The following is a 17,249-nucleotide window of genomic DNA, read 5'->3' as shown; positions in this document are numbered from 1 at the left end:
GTGCGCCTGCCTAGGTATGCTTGGTTTGCCTGAACAAGAAACCCAGGGGGACAACTCTTTCGATGATCCAAGGAGTGGTTGCAAACAGAGAGCCCTGGACTAACAGGAATTTGATATTTTGCAGAAAAAAAAAACCAGAACCAGTTAGTTCTCGTTAGTTGATCTGGGACTCAGGACTTTGGGATGCTTTAAAGTTTCTCCTTCAGAACTTCCCCCCCCTCTAATGAGTAAGTGACCTGGAAGTTACTAGCTGCAGAGCATACCCAACAAACAAGCAAATGAAAAACTGTCTTGGACCATGAATTTAATAAGTGACAGAACTGGTACCAAACTCCAGGCTTAGCTGACCCCAAAATGTGTGTTCTCTTCAACAAGCCATGGTTTGGGTTTGACATAAGGCCTGTGCAGTCATTATGAGGAGATTGTATTCTAGTGAGAGGCCCCCTGGTGTGAGCCTGGATATCCTTTAGGATGGAAAGGGCTCTGCCAAGACAAGCCCAGGGGCAGTGGAAGCCCAAGGAAGAATTATAATAAAATACGCTATCTTCAAATACAGACCTGGTCCTATGTAGAGATATGTGTCTGACTCACTCAAAGATCTGTAGAGAATATCTGACCCTCTATATCTCCAACGACCATAGAGGCTGGAACACTTTAATCTTTGGTGAATATTTGACAAAGGGATGAAGAAGAAACCAAGAACCATGGGTAGAAGCCAGGTGGGTCAAGACAAACTTTTCAGGTGAATGGGGATGTGGGTGGACCTTGGAGGGTGAGTTACAAATTTACCAGGTGGAAGGAGAGCTAAAGGCATTCGAGTTACACCAAGAGGAAGGATGGGGTGCACCTTTGAGTAAATCACAGCACGTGTTCAACGTGCATCTAATACCTCTAACACACACACACACACACACACACACACACACACACTACACCCACCAGTGAGGATTGGGGAAGAGGAGAGAGAGAGGGAAGGAGGGAAGGAGAGGGGAGGGGAGAGCTCCCTCCACCTTTACTGGCTTCCTTCCCCGGCATTTGTCAATCAGGCTAAGGTATCAAGGTTCTGGGCAACATGTTCCCCATTGATCTTAGGTACTGAGGTGTCCTACCTATATTTGATTTGATTTATGGCCCACTCCTGTCACTGAGACCTCAGTTGCTTTTGATAACTCAGATACTGTGCCACAGTTGGGATCCTGAAATGTACCCAAAGACCGACACTTGTCACACTATTGAGGGGCTGTAGAAACATTTATGTTTTGTTTTTTAAGACAGGGTCTCACAACGTAGATCAGGCTGACCTTAAACTCATGATCACCTTAAGATCACCTTCCTCTGCCTCCCAAGTGCTGGAAGGTAGTAGATCCTTTTAGAGATGGTATCTAATGGGAAGAAATCAAGTTATTACAGGACTTTCAGTCTCTTCCTGCCTCTCTCTGCATCTCTGCTTTCCAGCTGCCACAATCCCAACATCCCCCTGTGCTTAGTGGGCTTCTTAGATGCACACAGCTACCACAGGCCCAAAAGTAGTAGAAGCAAATGACCATGGGCTGAGACACTGGAAGCTAAGCTAAACAAGAACCTTTTATCTGAGATATTTATCTGAGATTAACTAACACAGCCATCTTAGTTCCCAACACAGTCTCTTCTATTGTGGTGGTCTTGGTTTTTTTTTTTTTTCTTCTGTAAGTTAATACCACAAAGGAAGCATAAGAGTTGTCCTAGTCCTTGAGAGGTAGAGGCACGAGGATCAGTTCAAGTCATCTTTGGCTACACAGTGAGTTCAGGCCATCTTAGACTACACGAGACCCTGCCTTTAAGTGCACACACACACACAAACACACACACACACACACACACACACACACGAATAAAGGGGTAGCATAGGAGCTATGAAGCTATGGCTAGAGACAAATTCAAATCTTATTTGTGACAAATATATTGTGAGGATATGGGGATATTTAATCCTCCGTGATCACATTCCTCATATACACAGGGATGTGATAATGAGAACAGGGGCTGTCAGAGGGCCCTGAGGTGACATGCTGCAGCTCTGAGGGCAGTGCAGGCATGGGGCAGTGCTGCCTCTGGGCTTGACCATTCCGTCATTCTCAGGCTCCTTGCTGGAGAAGGGCAGAGACTGGGTTTTTCCCACTCACTCTTCTGACTCAGCATGTTCTCCAATCAATTCTTCTTCCTCTTCTTCCTCCTCCCCGATTCCTACCAGGTGCCTTCAGCATTTGCCAGGTCTGCTGCTGTCACCACAATTGCCATAGGACTTCCAGGTCATGAGTGTCCCAACATCCGTGACATGCACGACTTGGCTCTAAGATGACAATGGTGCATATTGGAAGTGACACACCAGAGAGATGATCTGGAGGAGACCTCAGATGATGGATGCTTTGTCTAAAGATGACGAGAGAGAGGAGGAATACAAGAGCATGTGATAAGGCACCCAGAGCAACGCATGGGTCACTGTCCACAATGCCTCACCTGGGCAAACCTGAAGTCAGGAAGACTGAGTGGACGGCTGGTGGTATCTGAAGGGCCTTCAATGACCTGTGTTAGCAATCAGGATGGATAACACCAGTCAAGGACACAATTAGGACTGTGGGCTGCAATGGCTCTCCATTTCCTGGCTTCTTCACAGAACAACGGTTAGGGTGAGTCAGGGCTCCTGTATGCATCCGTTTACCATCACCTGCATCATTACCTTTTCCTGGCATTGAGGAAGCCATCACAGGCCTGCCTAGCGGCGAGCCAGGAAGACACAGAGAACTCCTTGCAATGGAAAATGTTGAACAATGTATTGGCCATGTTCTGAAAGCACCCCCAGGCTGGGGGGGGGGCAATATAGCTTAGTTGAAAAAGTACTGGCTTAGCACTAGAAAACAACTAGGTTCAATCCCCGACATCCCATAAACCAGGGCAGGAGCACGCAGTCTGTAATGCCAGCACTCCTGAGCTGGAAGCTGGAGGATTAGGAGGTCAAGGCTATTCTCCACTTCAACCAGCTCCATGCCAAAATGGCAATAAAAGTTCTCCAGCCCAAATATCCCATCTGTCCCTGAACCCATGTTGGAGTCTCTCTAGTCTACCAGGCTCCCCTGTGGTCAGTTTCCTTCCCAGTCCCCATCAGTGTCTCCACGGGTCACCCAGAAAGTGCTTTGTGATACACAGACAAAAATGAGTCACTTGCTTCACTCTTCAGTGTCTCCACTGGACTCTAAACTCTTCTATGACTACAGTCCCCAACTCTTCCACATTATTGGCTTTCTTTCTCTTCATCCTAGCTCCTCCTTCGCCCACCTCCTAGCTTCTACCATAATGGGTGCCCAAATCCTGTGACCTGCTTTCTAAAATCTATCTCCCCACTGTCCCCATACAAAGATCCCCCGTGTTCCTTGAATCCATCGTTGTCACCATGGCTGGCGCCAGTAGCCCGTGGATGCATTCGTGAACAGCTGCTTCCACAGAAGAAGGCTGTACGTGAATGTATGTGAATGTGTACATGAAGAACTGCAGTCTGGAAGGCTAAGCAGGCCTGAAGGGGAGAGAAGAGTAGAGTTCACTACAGTTGTGACTACCTTGTTCCAATCTGGCTATTCACCAGTTAGTGACTTTGAGTTTGACTTCACCTCCATGAGCTTCAATTTCTCCAACTGAAACTTGGGGTCAGTGTCTCTGATTAGATAGACAGAAGGCCAGAATGCACCACCTGCCGCACCCAGCAGGTGTCGCCGTGAGCGCGCACTGAGTTTTCACCTGCGCGCACTCTCAGGTTCTGCTACTGGTCATTGGGCTTCAGTCCAATTCCAAGTCTTCACCGGTAGCGAGATTCCGGAGGATCCTGTCACGTCTCGCCCTCGGTGCAGTCAGCCCCTCGCACAGGCGAGGGTGAGGAGAGAATGTGTGGGGTAGTAGTTCTGCAGGAGTCGCCACCCCAGCTCCCTGTTTCTGGCCCGTGTGACAGAGCTCTAACAAGGCGCGAGGGTTCTGGAATGAGCCAGAGGATCATCCTCTACACCCAGAGGATGGCCCTTGGGCACCTGCTGGTCTCAACCTGCGAGTTAGCGAAGGATGCTAGGCAGGCAGGATTCCACCGCCCTCCACCCCCAACCCCGCTCCACGCCCCCGCCTCCCACCGCCGCGAGCTCGGAGGAGCGCCGCGGGAGCGCGCTCGGGGCAGACATCCTCGACCCGCGGGCGCTTGGGCGCGGGGCGGGCGCTCCGGGAGGCGGGCGGGGGAAGGGCGGAGAGGGAGGGGCGGGGGCGGGAGGCAGCAGCGCCCCGCAGTCCCCGCGCCTCAAACACTTGCCGCGATCGCTGGCGCACAGCGTCGCCCCGCGTTGCGCGCTCGTTCCCCCCTCCTTCGGATCCGCGGCTCCCGCGCTCTGGGACAGTCTCCAGTGCCCAGCGCGGACCGACGCACCGACGGACCGCCCAGGGAGCCTCGGCCCGCGCCCCCTGCGCAGGCTATGTGGATTGCCCCGCCGGGCCCGGCTGGCGGGATCAGCACAGCCCGGTCCGCAGCACCCGCCACCAGCGGGGACTATGACCCGGAAAGCGCGGCGCTGTCTGGGCCACCTCTTTCTCAGCCTGGGCATAGTCTACCTCCGGATCGGGTAAGCGCCGCGCGCGTTCTTTCCGCGCGTGCGGCCGAGGCAAAGTTGGCTGGGCCCGGGAGGGAGGCGCGCTGCCCAACTTAGCTCAGGAGAGGCAGTGGGCGGTGCAGGAGCCCTGAGGGCACAAAGGCTCCCCGCAAGCAGACAACCCAGGGGCGCACACAGTTCCACAGACTGGGGCAGGGGATCGGCCATCCCAAGGATCTCAGAGTCAGGGATATCTCCAGAAACAGATAATTCGGGGATTCTGGAGGCGAATAGCTGCTCCATGGGGTCCCCAGGGACCGTCCCCACCCCCCATCCCTGTGCGCAAGCCACAAGCACAGTAGATCAGGCAGGACCACAGCCACCCCAAGAGAGCTCAATTCCCAGCGGGAATTCTACAAACGATATTGTGGGTGCAGCCCTTTTGCAGACAGGACTTCCCAGGTAGCAAACGGGAGCCCAGGGGTGGGGATGTTCCCTGGCAAAAGCATAAACCACCTCTCAGAGCTCTAGCACCGCCTTATTTCCAGTGACCCTCAGACCCCCTTCCCAAGCTAGGAGGACAGCACCTTTAACAATCAGAAGCAAATAGTAAGACCAGAGATAGTTAATAGGTGGTCGGAGACACCAAGGAGAGATGCTCCCTAGTCGCCACCCAAGAACAGCAACACAACCCGACCCTGGGGTCGCTGGGGTGGGAGCCAAAGAACCCAGGCGTGTCAGGAGGTGGGGCAGGCGACACTCTTATTGGAAAGTGGAAGCAGGTGGCTCCAGACGCTGCTTGCGCTGCGTTGCGCGGTCTCTCTCTTTGTACTTAGGAAGTGACTTGTGTACAGCACAGTTCGGGGGACGTGGGAGGCTTTAATCATGGACAGAGGTCCTAGCGCCAAAGGGCCACCTTGGTAGGCTTCACACCTGCCTTTCTACACCCTCACCCTCCCCCCCCCTCCACTACCTGTGAACCTCCTGTCGCTGCTTTGGGGAGGACTGGACCCAAGGCCAGGGGGCGTGCGTGGCAGACCCTTTGTGTTTCTCCGCCGACACCCTCAGGCTTCTCACTTCCCCAACCCCACCTCTCTGAAACGGGATTTCAAAACCAAGTGTGCTCTGAGTGGACTAGGCGGCCTCCAGCCCAACCGCGGATCGAGAGGCGGCTTCTGGGCTCGCGCGCTGCCTGCCTGCGGGTGTGTTTTAAGTGTTATTGATTCGTCCGCGTCTGGATGGCTTTTCTTTTTTTCTCACTTGCTTTAATCTTCATCTTGGCCCGCGCACTACCGCCCTGCGCTCATCCACTCATCCAGCATCCAGGAAGCGAGGTCGGGGCCCATTGGTTCTGGCCGCGTTAGGTATTATCTTCTTTTTAATTAGAAACGAGGGGGCGGAGACACTGAAGACTAGAGAAGGGGAAAAAAGCGGCAGAGAATAAACCTCCCTGATTTCCCCGGGACTGGACACCTCATTGGCTCACTAAGGGCCCAGCTACCCTAGGGGAGGAGGCAGAGGTCAGGGGGCGTGGCCTTCTCTCCAGGGCAGTTGGAGGGAAGTCCTAGTTAAGAGTTGCAGTGACTTTGAACCGCTCTGCTGGGTCCGAGGGTTAAGGTCCCCAAGTCCCTTGAGGTTTCTCAGTCTGGTAGGTAAGACTTGCTCCGGTGTCACCTACTCTGTGTGGCACATTTGTGGCATTCTAATTTTACCGGGGTTGTTCAGGTGACTCCAGCATTAGCCCTGCGAACCGTTAGTTCCAAAAGTAATAAAAATGGCACCTCGATGTGGTTCCTGTCGACCCTCCGAGGTGCAGACTGCCTCTCAGAAGCTCTTGTTTAAGCAGTGCAGGCTCCGAGATACATACAGGGGGTGTGAACTTGCTCCAGGTTGGAAAGTGAAGGAAGGCTTTGATGGAAAAGAGGCCTGCCCCCTTGGGCACTAGAAAATTTCTCTGAAATTCAGGTCTCATGGTGTCATGGCTCTCAGCAGGAACAGGCATTTCCTGGCCATCAGCTAGGCATTTAGAGGTCTCCTAGCCAAAATCCTCCCTACCCTACCTTGGCTCTGTGGGAGGTCCTCTGTAGTAGCTGAGAGGACATCATCCCCCTCCAGCACCTGCCACTCAGAGCCTTCCTCCAGGTCTCACCCCCTGTCTCTGTGTCCCCTCCAGTGGCTTCTCTTCGGTGGTAGCTCTGGGTGCGAGCATCATCTGTAACAAGATCCCAGGCCTGGCTCCCAGACAGCGGGCAATCTGCCAGAGCCGGCCGGACGCCATCATCGTCATAGGAGAAGGCTCCCAAATGGGCCTGGACGAGTGTCAGTTTCAGTTCCGCAATGGTCGTTGGAACTGCTCAGCGCTGGGAGAACGCACTGTCTTCGGGAAGGAGCTCAAAGTGGGTATGTGATCATCAGACACCCTGCACAGGGTCTTCTGAGCTATAAAGTCAGTACCCTTGGGAGCCCGCAGTGATCCCTTCACTTGCACTAGGTCCGGTACCCTTGCCTGTGTATCTTGTGCATGTATGGCTCAGATTAAGGTCTCCCACTGAAGTCCAGGATTGCAGCTGGAAGCCATGCCACTTTGTTGGTTACAGGCAAAGCTCCGCGCAACAACTATTGACCTAAATGCTCGCTGGCAGAGCTAACACGTTTTCAAATGAGGCCTGAATTTAAATGTGTGATGTTTTACCCACAGTAGGAGTTGCAGCCTCTTTTGGGAAATGGGCTGATCTATGGGTTGCTTAATGTGTGCAGGGCATTGTTGTGATGGTTAAAGCTGAGATACAGTCCCCGCCCCCCAGGTTAGGGTATGAGTGACCTATTCTCTGCCACAGTCTCCACCACTCCCTACTGTGGTCCAGCATGCGCAGTCCTGTGACACAATCCACCTGATTCCTACGGCAGTGCTTGGGGGGAGGAGGGTTGGCATGTGCAGACGTGTATGTATGCCTGAGCACGTACACACATGCATTCAACATGTAAGGCGATCTTGATGTTTGTGATAGAGAATGTCACTGATCTTCAGGAGATCCTGGACTGTAGGCGAGGATGTGGAGACTTCTTCATACTTGCAGGTGTCCGGACTAGGGGCCAAGATGTCAACAGACTCACTTCTGCACTGTGACCTTCCTGGAGGCATAGGGCAAGACAGGTCCCTCTGGGCGGGGCTTATCCACACAGCTCCGCTGCTAAGGCCCCATTTGAATGCTCTCCTCAGCCCTAGCACCAATACTCCAGCAGGATGCCCCAAAATCCCCAGTTCAATTGGGCATCTTCCACATTCCAGTGGCTTCCCCAGCCTCCCTCTGTCATCTGGGCTCCCAGGCTAGCCCACCTCCCCATTGCTCCCAGCAGGAAGGAACAATTTCTAAGTAAAAACCAGATCACAGTGTTACTCTAGGAAAGACCCATTAAAGGGCCACTCATTCCAGCCAGCAGGAAACCATTGCCCACCTGCTGTTGAGACCTTGGGCTCTTCATGACCACCCAGCCCCATCCTCTTTTCTAAACACTCCTTACTCCTTACCGGCTTCTCTTAAGGGCCTCACTGCTTCTTCTCTAGAGATTGGTACCACAGTCCAAATCCTCCATGTGCACTCGAGTCTCTTGGACCTTCCCCTGCTTGCTCCCTTGGCTCTGCATCAGCCAGCGTCTCATGCTATCTCAGTGCATTCTGCCTACTCCAGGAGAGCAGGCGCTCTGACCAGCTCACAGTGACTACATCCTTCCCTGCCTCCAGGCAATCTTGCTACAGGTCTACTTTGGTCACCAGACTGTACTGACTACAGAACGGGGCCCTGTGGTCAATGTGACATGGACAGGCAGGTCCCCTCCTGCAGAGCCCCTTTCTCAGCACTGCCTCTCTGGATCTTGGCTACATGAAGTTCTTTCTCTCCTATCCTTTCCTTCCCCTCAATATCGGAATCAGATTTTTTGTTTGTTTGTTTGTTTTCATTTTTGTTTTTGGCTTTTGTTTTTGTTTTGGATGAGAGAGGAGTGGACCAACCTAGCTTGGGCAACAGGATGGTGTCGACGCCAAGATCGCAGTTGAGGCCTCTGAAATCCCAGTCTCCTAAGTCTTCTGCTTGTTCCCTTTCAGCTTTGTCCTTCACAAATATTCCATCCCTCTTCAAATTCCAACGCCCAGGATGGCGCTCTGACAATGTTCTAAACCTAATGACCTTGCTGGGACATAATGAGTAAACCTGCCACAGATGAGTAAACTGAGGCTCAGAAGGGACTTGGCCAAAGTGTCCCAGAACAGAGTTTATCTCTTACAGCTTGTTGTTTTAGAATGGGTATAGCCGCCCCATGGCCACACTGTGATAATGCCCATTGGGCTGTGGTAGAGGAGACCAGGATGGAGGCGCCCCTGGATCATAGCACCCTACACACCTGGCTGCATACCGTGGGAATAACCTCAACACAGTCTAAGGAGGAGGGATACCACCAGTATCCTGGGAAGCAACAAAGGACTGGGCTAGAATCATGCCAGTTGGGACAGGAGTGACATATGACATAGTGATGTTGGGGTACCCAGGGAGGAAGTAGAAGATAGAGCCAGAAGATAAGGTAGCCCAGGCTAAGAAGCTTGAATTTCTAGAACTTGGGATTTGTTGGAGAATTCTGACCATAGCCACAACTACCAAAGTATGGGCGGAGCCTTAATCAATGTCACTATTCCATGGTTATTGATCCACCACTGACTTCATATGAGTCAAACCTTTCTCTTACAGTAACAAGTATCCTGTTATCTCTCAAGTTTGGGATTTTTGGGCCCCTCAACCAAGACCCCCCCCCCCAACTGATTGCCTCAGCTGACTAGAGCTGTCTCACAGGGGTGAGGATCAGGAGTAAAGTCTCTGACATATGGAGTCCCTTCTTCTGGCACTCTAAACCATAGGAAATGCATGTTATCTTTGAAGGGACTTCTCGGAAGCCCCACCCTCTGTATCTTCAAAGATACCATTGTTTAGAACTTAGTCACATGGCTTCACCTAGCTGCAAGTGAAGCTGTGAAAGGAAGTCTTGCATGGAGAGCAGCCATGTCATCAGCTCAGGATGTTAGGAATTTGCATGTAGATTGTGAGGTAGGGTAAGTAGCTTCTACTTCTCTGTGACAAGGTTTGAAGACTTTCTCCCACCTGCTCACGCCCATCCCAACTGTGGTTCTTCGTTCTGCCTGAGCTTCTCGGCTCTGCCTTCCCTTCTGGGTGTCTGGATTTTCATATAGAGATCTGAGAAGGCTGTGAGCATGTCCAGACAAGGCCTATTGGAAGTAGAAATTGAAACTAAGTCTAACACACCCAGGTGAAAAGGGGACTGTTGAAATGCCTAAGGAACTAGAAAACTAGGGACAGTGCTGGTTGCAGAACAGCTGGACCAGAGGTTGTGTTGTTTTCTAACAACACCAGGGGGACAGACAGGTGGCCATGTTAGTCTCAGGACCACAACAAGTTCAAGACCTCAGGAAAGACCTTGGGCTATCTCCAGCCACACTGTGAAAGTCCCAATGCTTCCTCTGCTTATTTCGGTTTAATGAGGCTGGACTTCCAATTATGCCCATCCCAAGGGCAAGATGCTTTGCTGGCCATCATGAGAACTCCACTCTGTCTGTCTCTCATGGAGAAGAAGCAAAATGCCAAATCTGGAGCTTAAACAGCAGAGGTTATTCCCATCAAAGGCTGAGTTTCAAGATCAAGGCCTGGCAGGGTTGCTTTCTCCTGAGGCCTCTCTCTTGGGCTTGCATAAGGCTTTCCCCACCAGGTTTCCTCTCCTGGTGCTGGAGATCCAACCCGGGGCCTTGAACTTCCTAGGAAAGCACTCTACCACCCACAGTAAAGCTGCTTCGTGGATGTGTCCTCACATGGTTGTTCCTTTCCCTCATGTAAACTCTCGTGGTTCTTTTAAAAAGACACCAGTCTCATGGGATCTGGCCCACAATTGACCTCATTTTAACCTAACCACCTCTTTAAAGACCTCTCCAATTGCAACCACATTCTGGAGAGCTAGGGGTCAGAGCTTCAGTATGAGTTATGGGGGACATGACTGAGCCTGTAGCAGCAAGCAATGGCATAGTCTATGACTTCATACAGGGGCTAGAGGGCTGAGGGGGCTCATAGATGGGACCCCCAAGGTGGTACAGTGGTCCAGGTCTAAGAGCAAGGGAAGAGACAGGCTGTGACTATGAAAAACCAAGGGAAATATGAATAGGGCTCTAGGAGACAGGGAGAGGTCCCAGGTAAGAGAGTTCTAGACAGTGAGCCTCTCCTGAGAGGCCAGCAATTCTGTGCGGTGTATGACATGATATGTTTAGTCAGCTGAGACCTGTCCCAGGAAGACCCCCTGGGGGCCTAAGAAGGCCTTTAGCCCCTCCCATCTCATCTCTTTCTTCTGTGCTGGGGATTGAACTCTGAGCCTTAATCAAGCTAGGAAAGTCCTCTGCTGCTGAACTACTTCTCCAGCCCCTATCTTCTTAAAAAGTGTGTCTCTTCCTCAAACCCAATGCATGAGTGATGGTCCTTCATCATGGGACCTGTCCCTTCCATGAGTGCAGAGGGTGGGAGGTTTCCATGTTCCTTCTGGAGTATATTTTATTCATCATAACACACACACATCCCCATGAAGTTATTTCATTTCAGTCCTAGTTAATGATGACTGTGGCAGATTCCACCTCTGTCATTCCACTCACAGCCTCCCCAACAGAACTTCTCAGACCTCCACATTCCTGCCAGGTTGAGTGGGTGCCCCACATGGAGCTCCCTGCCACCTGCCACCATGGTTTATATTTCCTACCGAAGGGAAAACGTTGTAGTTACTTACCCACAAGCTGCCTCTTCATGCCTTTTGCCCATTTCCCCATTGCCTTGCAGGTTTCCCCATTGGGCCAGGATGACATGGTACAGGGATCCAGGGCTTGCTTTAGCAGTGCCCGGTGGGGAGCTTCACTCTCTGCTCTGCTTCACTGAGGTTCAAATATGGCCCAGAACTGGGACACCCCTTTCTCATGCCCTGTCCTTCCAGTATAACAGTGAGGCAAGAGTCAGCTGCATCCTGTGGCTGCTTTATGCCAGGACAGAGACTCGGTAGTGAGTTTCCTATTGCTGGAGGGATTTGTCTGTGTGCAGGAGTCAGACTTGGGACCTTCAGTCTCAAGTCGTGTGTTTTAAGAGTTTTGGTGCTGAGCTGTGCAGAGCAGTTAGATGTGCTGTAGAATTGGAGTCACACATCCAAGTTTCCATTCTGCTCCACCCATGATGTTGGGAGGGCATACGACCTTTCTCCTCTCACTATGCCTGTCCAAAATGGTCCACCATGCCAGGTGGCAGAAGCACCACATGATACAGAATGTAAAACCCTGGCACCTGGTTTTTACATTTTTACAAAAGAGGATCTCCTTTCCCTCTTGAAGGAGTCTGTGCCAATCTGATAGAGACACAGCTCAGGAGTTCTATTCTTTGTATGGCAGAAACTGTTGGTATTGTGACTCATACAAGATCCTGCATTCTAGAAAGAATGGGGCAGCAGGATGCTGGGGGTGATGAACAGGGCTACTGATATGAATTCTTTACATTGACTTCAAATTGTGTTCCCAAATCTGCCCGCTTCTCATCACCTCCTGGTTCAAACCATCTTCACATAGTCATTGCTTGGACATCACTTTCCTGATAGCCCCCACTCGGGTTGGATCTCCAGTTCATGTGGTAGGGGTTTGGTTTCATGGTTGGTGATTGGGGAAACTCAGCATGTAACACTCTTTGCTCTGAGAGGGTCAGTGTGTCTACCAGTGTACTAAAGGCACTAGAAACAACTTGAGCAGCCTCCACACCAAGGTCCCAGCTGTTCCAAGATACAGCGTTGCAGAGCCCCACATCCTGGGAATGGCTACTCTTCGATACCCTCGAAAGCAAGTAAACTCAGAGTGTGATTTGGGGCCAACACTCAAGTCCAACATCTTTTCTATGGGTCCAGAACAGGGGCCTTCCTAGCATCTGATGTGGTTGTGTGTGTGTGTGTGTGGGGGGGGTGTTAATGAGATCTGTTTCAGTCAGCATTCCTCAGCAATTCCCGGAAGGCACCCAGGAAACTCAGATGCCAGACGTCTCACACAAGGGGAATAAAACCTCACAGACATGTCTGACATGTATCCAGGAATGCATGACACAGAATGAAGAGCTCAGACCCAAAGCCTAAGTCCAGGACATTTTACTGCTTCTGAGGAGTGTTTGGTTAAATCCAGGGCTGTTAAATGCTTATGAGCTAAGATTCCCTCGGACCTATTTGCACACCCTACACTCGCTCACCTGTCTGACAGATAGAATCTCTGAGCAATACGTGCTGGTGAGCAGCACACTAGCCAGCCACAGGCTCTGACCTGGTACTCTCCCCGTCTGATGGGAACAGATAAAGCCAGGGTCAAAGTACAGTGTTAGTGGAGGGCCACATAGACTGTAACACAGAGCTGCCTGCAAGGCTTCCTGAAGTAGGGACAGGATGTAACGAGGTGGCAGGGATGACTGAGCAGTGGTATTGTGACTCAGGATCCTGGATTCTAGAGAGGATGCAGGATGCTGGGGTGATGGACAGGGATGGCCAGGAGGCTTCAGAAAGAAGGGAGAACAAGGAATCCCAGGTGGTGCTTTGTTTTGTTTTCCTTTATTTTTGAGACATGGTCTCATTTAGCCCAGGCTGGCCTCAAACACACTATGTAGCTTAGGATGGTGTTAAACTTCTCCCCACTCCCAAGAGCTATGGTTACAAGCATGTTCTGTCATTCCCAGCCTTTCCATGGAAAGGTTCTGCACATCACATCCAAAGGTTTTGCTCTGGCAGGGAGCTGTCCAAGAGATTCGATCAGGATGTTGGGTGGTAATCACATTCTTTGTACACACAGAAATTTGCTATGTCACCAGCATTATCAACAAAGAGTTGGTGATTTCCCATCATGTGCTCAGGGATTGCTACATTCCTTTCCAAATGCTCACGGCCTCTGATTTGGTACCCTTCTGCAGAATTTTTCCAGGGATGGGCACACATAACCTACAATTCAGCCTCAGGTCCACCCGCCTCTGTCTAGCTCTTGGGAAACTCTGATGCATTGCTACCAAGTGTGTGTCATCCTTTCTCCCTGGGGCAGTTGTTTGAGTCTTGCACTCCTTTACTTGAGGGAACTATCTGGGTGCACATCCCTTGCCTGAGAACCCCTACAGGTCCCCGAAATGCTGTCTTTTTACCCACAGCCTGTGAAAGTGGAGCAGTGTTTGGCTGCTTGGCAGGATGGATGGGAAGTCCTTTCCAGGGAGGGAGATAGAGCGAGGGGCGGCCAGCTCCACTTTCTCTCTGCCTTTCTTAACAATGCGCCATCTTGCCCAAGCAAAAGCCCTTTTCTTTCCCCATTCTCGCTTAGAACACAGCCAACAAAGGGCTTTTTGTCTCGTTTGCATTTTTTTTTTTTTTTTTTTTTTTGCAAGCCTCAGTTCATCCTGGATTTTCGCTCTCCTGACACTATTCTTTGAGATGAGCTTTTTGTTACATGGTCTTTCCAGCTTCCCTATGCTAGATAGTCCAACACACACACACACACACACACACACACACACACACACACACACACTCGCACTTGCGCACTCATGCAATTACTTTCATACATTCATTCAACCTGGAGATTTCATAGGTCGATAATCTAGGTCCCCACAACCTCATGGGGGAAAGAAAACTCAAGTCAGTAAAAAAATGCAGATGGATAAAGTGCTGACCACAAATGGAGGGAGAGGACATCAGGAAGACCCTCCGAAGTGGGGACATCTCAGCCACGTCATGGCAGATACCAGGCTAACCAACAGTGCCTCTGCTTTGAGGCATTTACTGATTCCTGCCAGGTGTAGGTCAGGCTCCTAACAACCTCTTCAGAAAGATTGTTCATAATTCCTAGTACAGAAGTGAAAAGTTTACTTTCCCAGGATCTTGCTATACTGGAAAGCAGAGCCAGGCCGTGACCCCAGGTTACCCAGGCTGTGGGTCCTGCTTTGAAACCACCTGGATACAGTTATGGTGCCTCATAGAGTGGCAGAAAGGGCATTTCTAAACTTAGGGAAGAGTCACAATGAATGGATGGTGGCCACTGGGGGACAGTTAGCAGTGTGCCGTGGCCTGACTCTGTAGAAAGAGGAGCCCACGGACAGAGTCTCCTTCCCTCGATTGGGTTTAGAACAGCAGGTTAGAGTAGGGTGAATGGTACATCCTTTCCCCATTTCTGTCTCCTGTCTCTTCACCTGACTCAGCCTCCCCCTCCCACCATGATTCCTAACCCTTAAATCTCCTGGCTATGCACACAGCCTCTCCTAACTACCGTGTGGCAGAATACTGGACTGTGAGCAGCTACCACACCAGTCTGGCGAGAGCAACCGTTTTCCATCTGTCTGTTTTCCCAATCACCGGACATTTCTGCTGGTGTCACTGTAGACCGCTCATTCTCTGACCCATTGGCTTTAAATAGCAAAAGAGAAAAAAAAAAAAAGTCTACAATGCACTCTGTGGTTTCCAGTGAGATACCGTAAATACACCCAGATAATATTCCGGTGCAAACCACGGGCAGCGATCGCAAAGGGCGGAGGATGGAATCTTTGGGGCCAGCCTGGACAGGGCTCATTTCCTCTGTCCCCTTGGGACTGCTATGGAGCCGAACATAGAGGGCGTCAACCAGGCTCTGGCTTCACCTCAGCACGAGCACTTACCCCGCCCATCCCCATCTCCGTCTCATCCCTCAGGAGCCTCACTGGTTTTCAGGGCAGCCTGGCAGTGGCCTCCTGGGTTCTAAGTTTGCAGATGGGAATGTTGAGGCTCAGGGACTCAGAGTGTGGGCTCAGAGTCACCCAGCTAAATGAGGGGTAGTGGGAGTGGATGGCTAGCACCCTGTCACCCAGACTGAGCTGAAGACACTTGTGGTTGGTTCTCTGGGTTTCTGTGTAGAAACCCCTGATATGTGGCTAGTGAGATTTGAGGCTAAGGTGGAGGGGAGGGAGGGGATCTCTCACTGGAGGTCTGGGGGCTGGTTCTAGTCTAGTCTCTGGAATTACAGGTGACCTCAGGCGGGCCTTCCTTCTGTCTGTGGCTCTGGAAATCCCTTCTTTGACAGAAGACAGGATTCTGACTCCCTGTGTTAGCTACTCAGTCTCCCTTCTAATCTCTGGCTTACCTGACCCACACCAGCCAAAGACATGGTCTGAGCGCCCCTGTTTAGGAGACTCTTCTCCTCACAGAATCTTCAAACTCTGACACTCCCAGCTCCCATCACAGAAGAGTTTTTTTTTTTTTTTTCCCTCAGAGTCCTCAGCTAAGGACTCATCCCCAGTGATATAATCTGCTTTCTGTCTCCTTGCAAAGGCGGAGCCACACCTGAATTCCACATCTTAGTTCATCCAGCCTGCAGCACAGTACCTAGCACACAGTAGGTGCTCAGGAAATGCTCACTGAGAGCAGGGGCTGGGCACATGCTTGGCTGAAGTGACAGAGGTCAAAATTTGGATGAAGACTTTTCTTCTGCCCCTGGTACTTCAGGTCAGCCAAGCTGGCATCCACTCACCAAATGAGCAGAAGATCTGGTGGAGAGGTGGGCTGTGAATTGGTGGGGTGGAATAAGAGTCATGAGCTATGGGAGAGTGGGTCGTACCCTGGAGCCCAGCTGTCAGGGCTTGTGTCTAGGACTCATGGTCTACCTTTTGTGAAGGGGTGACAAAGGTCATTCTGCCTCTCAGAGATTGGTTGTCTCAGTTTGCCTCTTTTGGCAAGGTGTTCAGACCCAGCCTCACCAGCAGCCCATTTCTGCAGACTTGGCACATTCTGTATGAATGAGGTGACATCCGGCCCCACCCACCACTGTTGCAGGAGCTGAAGGAACCTCTCAGAACTTCTTTGCAGATATTTTACAAGCGCAGTGAGATACGCTCAGTAAGTGTCCCAGTGAGGGCTTCTGCAGGTTGTGCTGGGAAGAATGTGGACCATCGGGATTTGGGAATGGCTCAGGTCATGGATAGAGACACCCTGTGACCTCTCAATGCCTCTGGATGTGCCTGTGAAATCTTTTGGTGAGCCCCATTCCCCTACTCCCAATCCAGGGAATGCAGCCTCAGAATGCTGGGTGGCTTCTTGAGAATGAGACTTGGGATCTAGGGTTCTTCCCTGCTGGATCTGCCAGGGTGCCAGGGTCTGACCTTATTGACAAGTATTAACTGATAACTAGATGCCATCTCTTGACAGAAATAATGCATTCTGGGAAGAGCTGATGCCTCCCTCTCTAACCATGACACACACAATGACAAGGCAGGGCCTAAGGGACAATGCTGTCCAACAAAGGCTTTGATTCCCAGCTCTAGTCTATCTATATAGGAAACCTTCATTGCCAGCAAATTTGTGCATTGTCTTACATTGGGGGCTGTTGCAAAATATAGCACAGAGACCCAGGTGTGTGTCTGGCACTTAGTAGATGCACAAAAATAATTCCTCCTTGTCCACCTTTGTCCCTCCAAGTCTGCAGAGCCCAGGGATGACTGTGCTGGCTCCCTGGTTGTGGTTTACAGGATGGGCTAAGAGGCACATAGCCTGTTCACCATAGTCTCCAGCCCTGCCTGGGTAGACATTCCTGAGCCTCAGTCTCTT

At 51.2% G+C, this 17,249-nt stretch overlaps 1 protein-coding gene across 1 annotated transcript in view; it reads left to right on the top strand.

The window, feature by feature from the left end:
* The first annotated feature begins 4,289 nt into the window (after positions 1 to 4,289).
* Wnt7a (Wnt family member 7A) overlaps positions 4,290 to 17,249 on the top strand; it is a 42,979-nt gene continuing 30,019 nt past the window's right edge. Inside the window, exons 1-2 of the mRNA XM_034512502.2 lie at positions 4,290 to 4,625; positions 6,766 to 6,992. Coding sequence (XP_034368393.1) covers positions 4,555 to 4,625; positions 6,766 to 6,992 — 298 coding nt within the window. The 5' untranslated portion in view covers positions 4,290 to 4,554. The remainder of the gene's footprint in view (positions 4,626 to 6,765; positions 6,993 to 17,249) is intronic.

Source organism: Arvicanthis niloticus, chromosome 9 (genome assembly GCF_011762505.2).
Source record: "Arvicanthis niloticus isolate mArvNil1 chromosome 9, mArvNil1.pat.X, whole genome shotgun sequence".
NCBI classification, from domain to species: domain Eukaryota; kingdom Metazoa; phylum Chordata; class Mammalia; order Rodentia; family Muridae; genus Arvicanthis; species Arvicanthis niloticus.
This window is presented reverse-complemented; position numbering and strand designations above follow the sequence as displayed.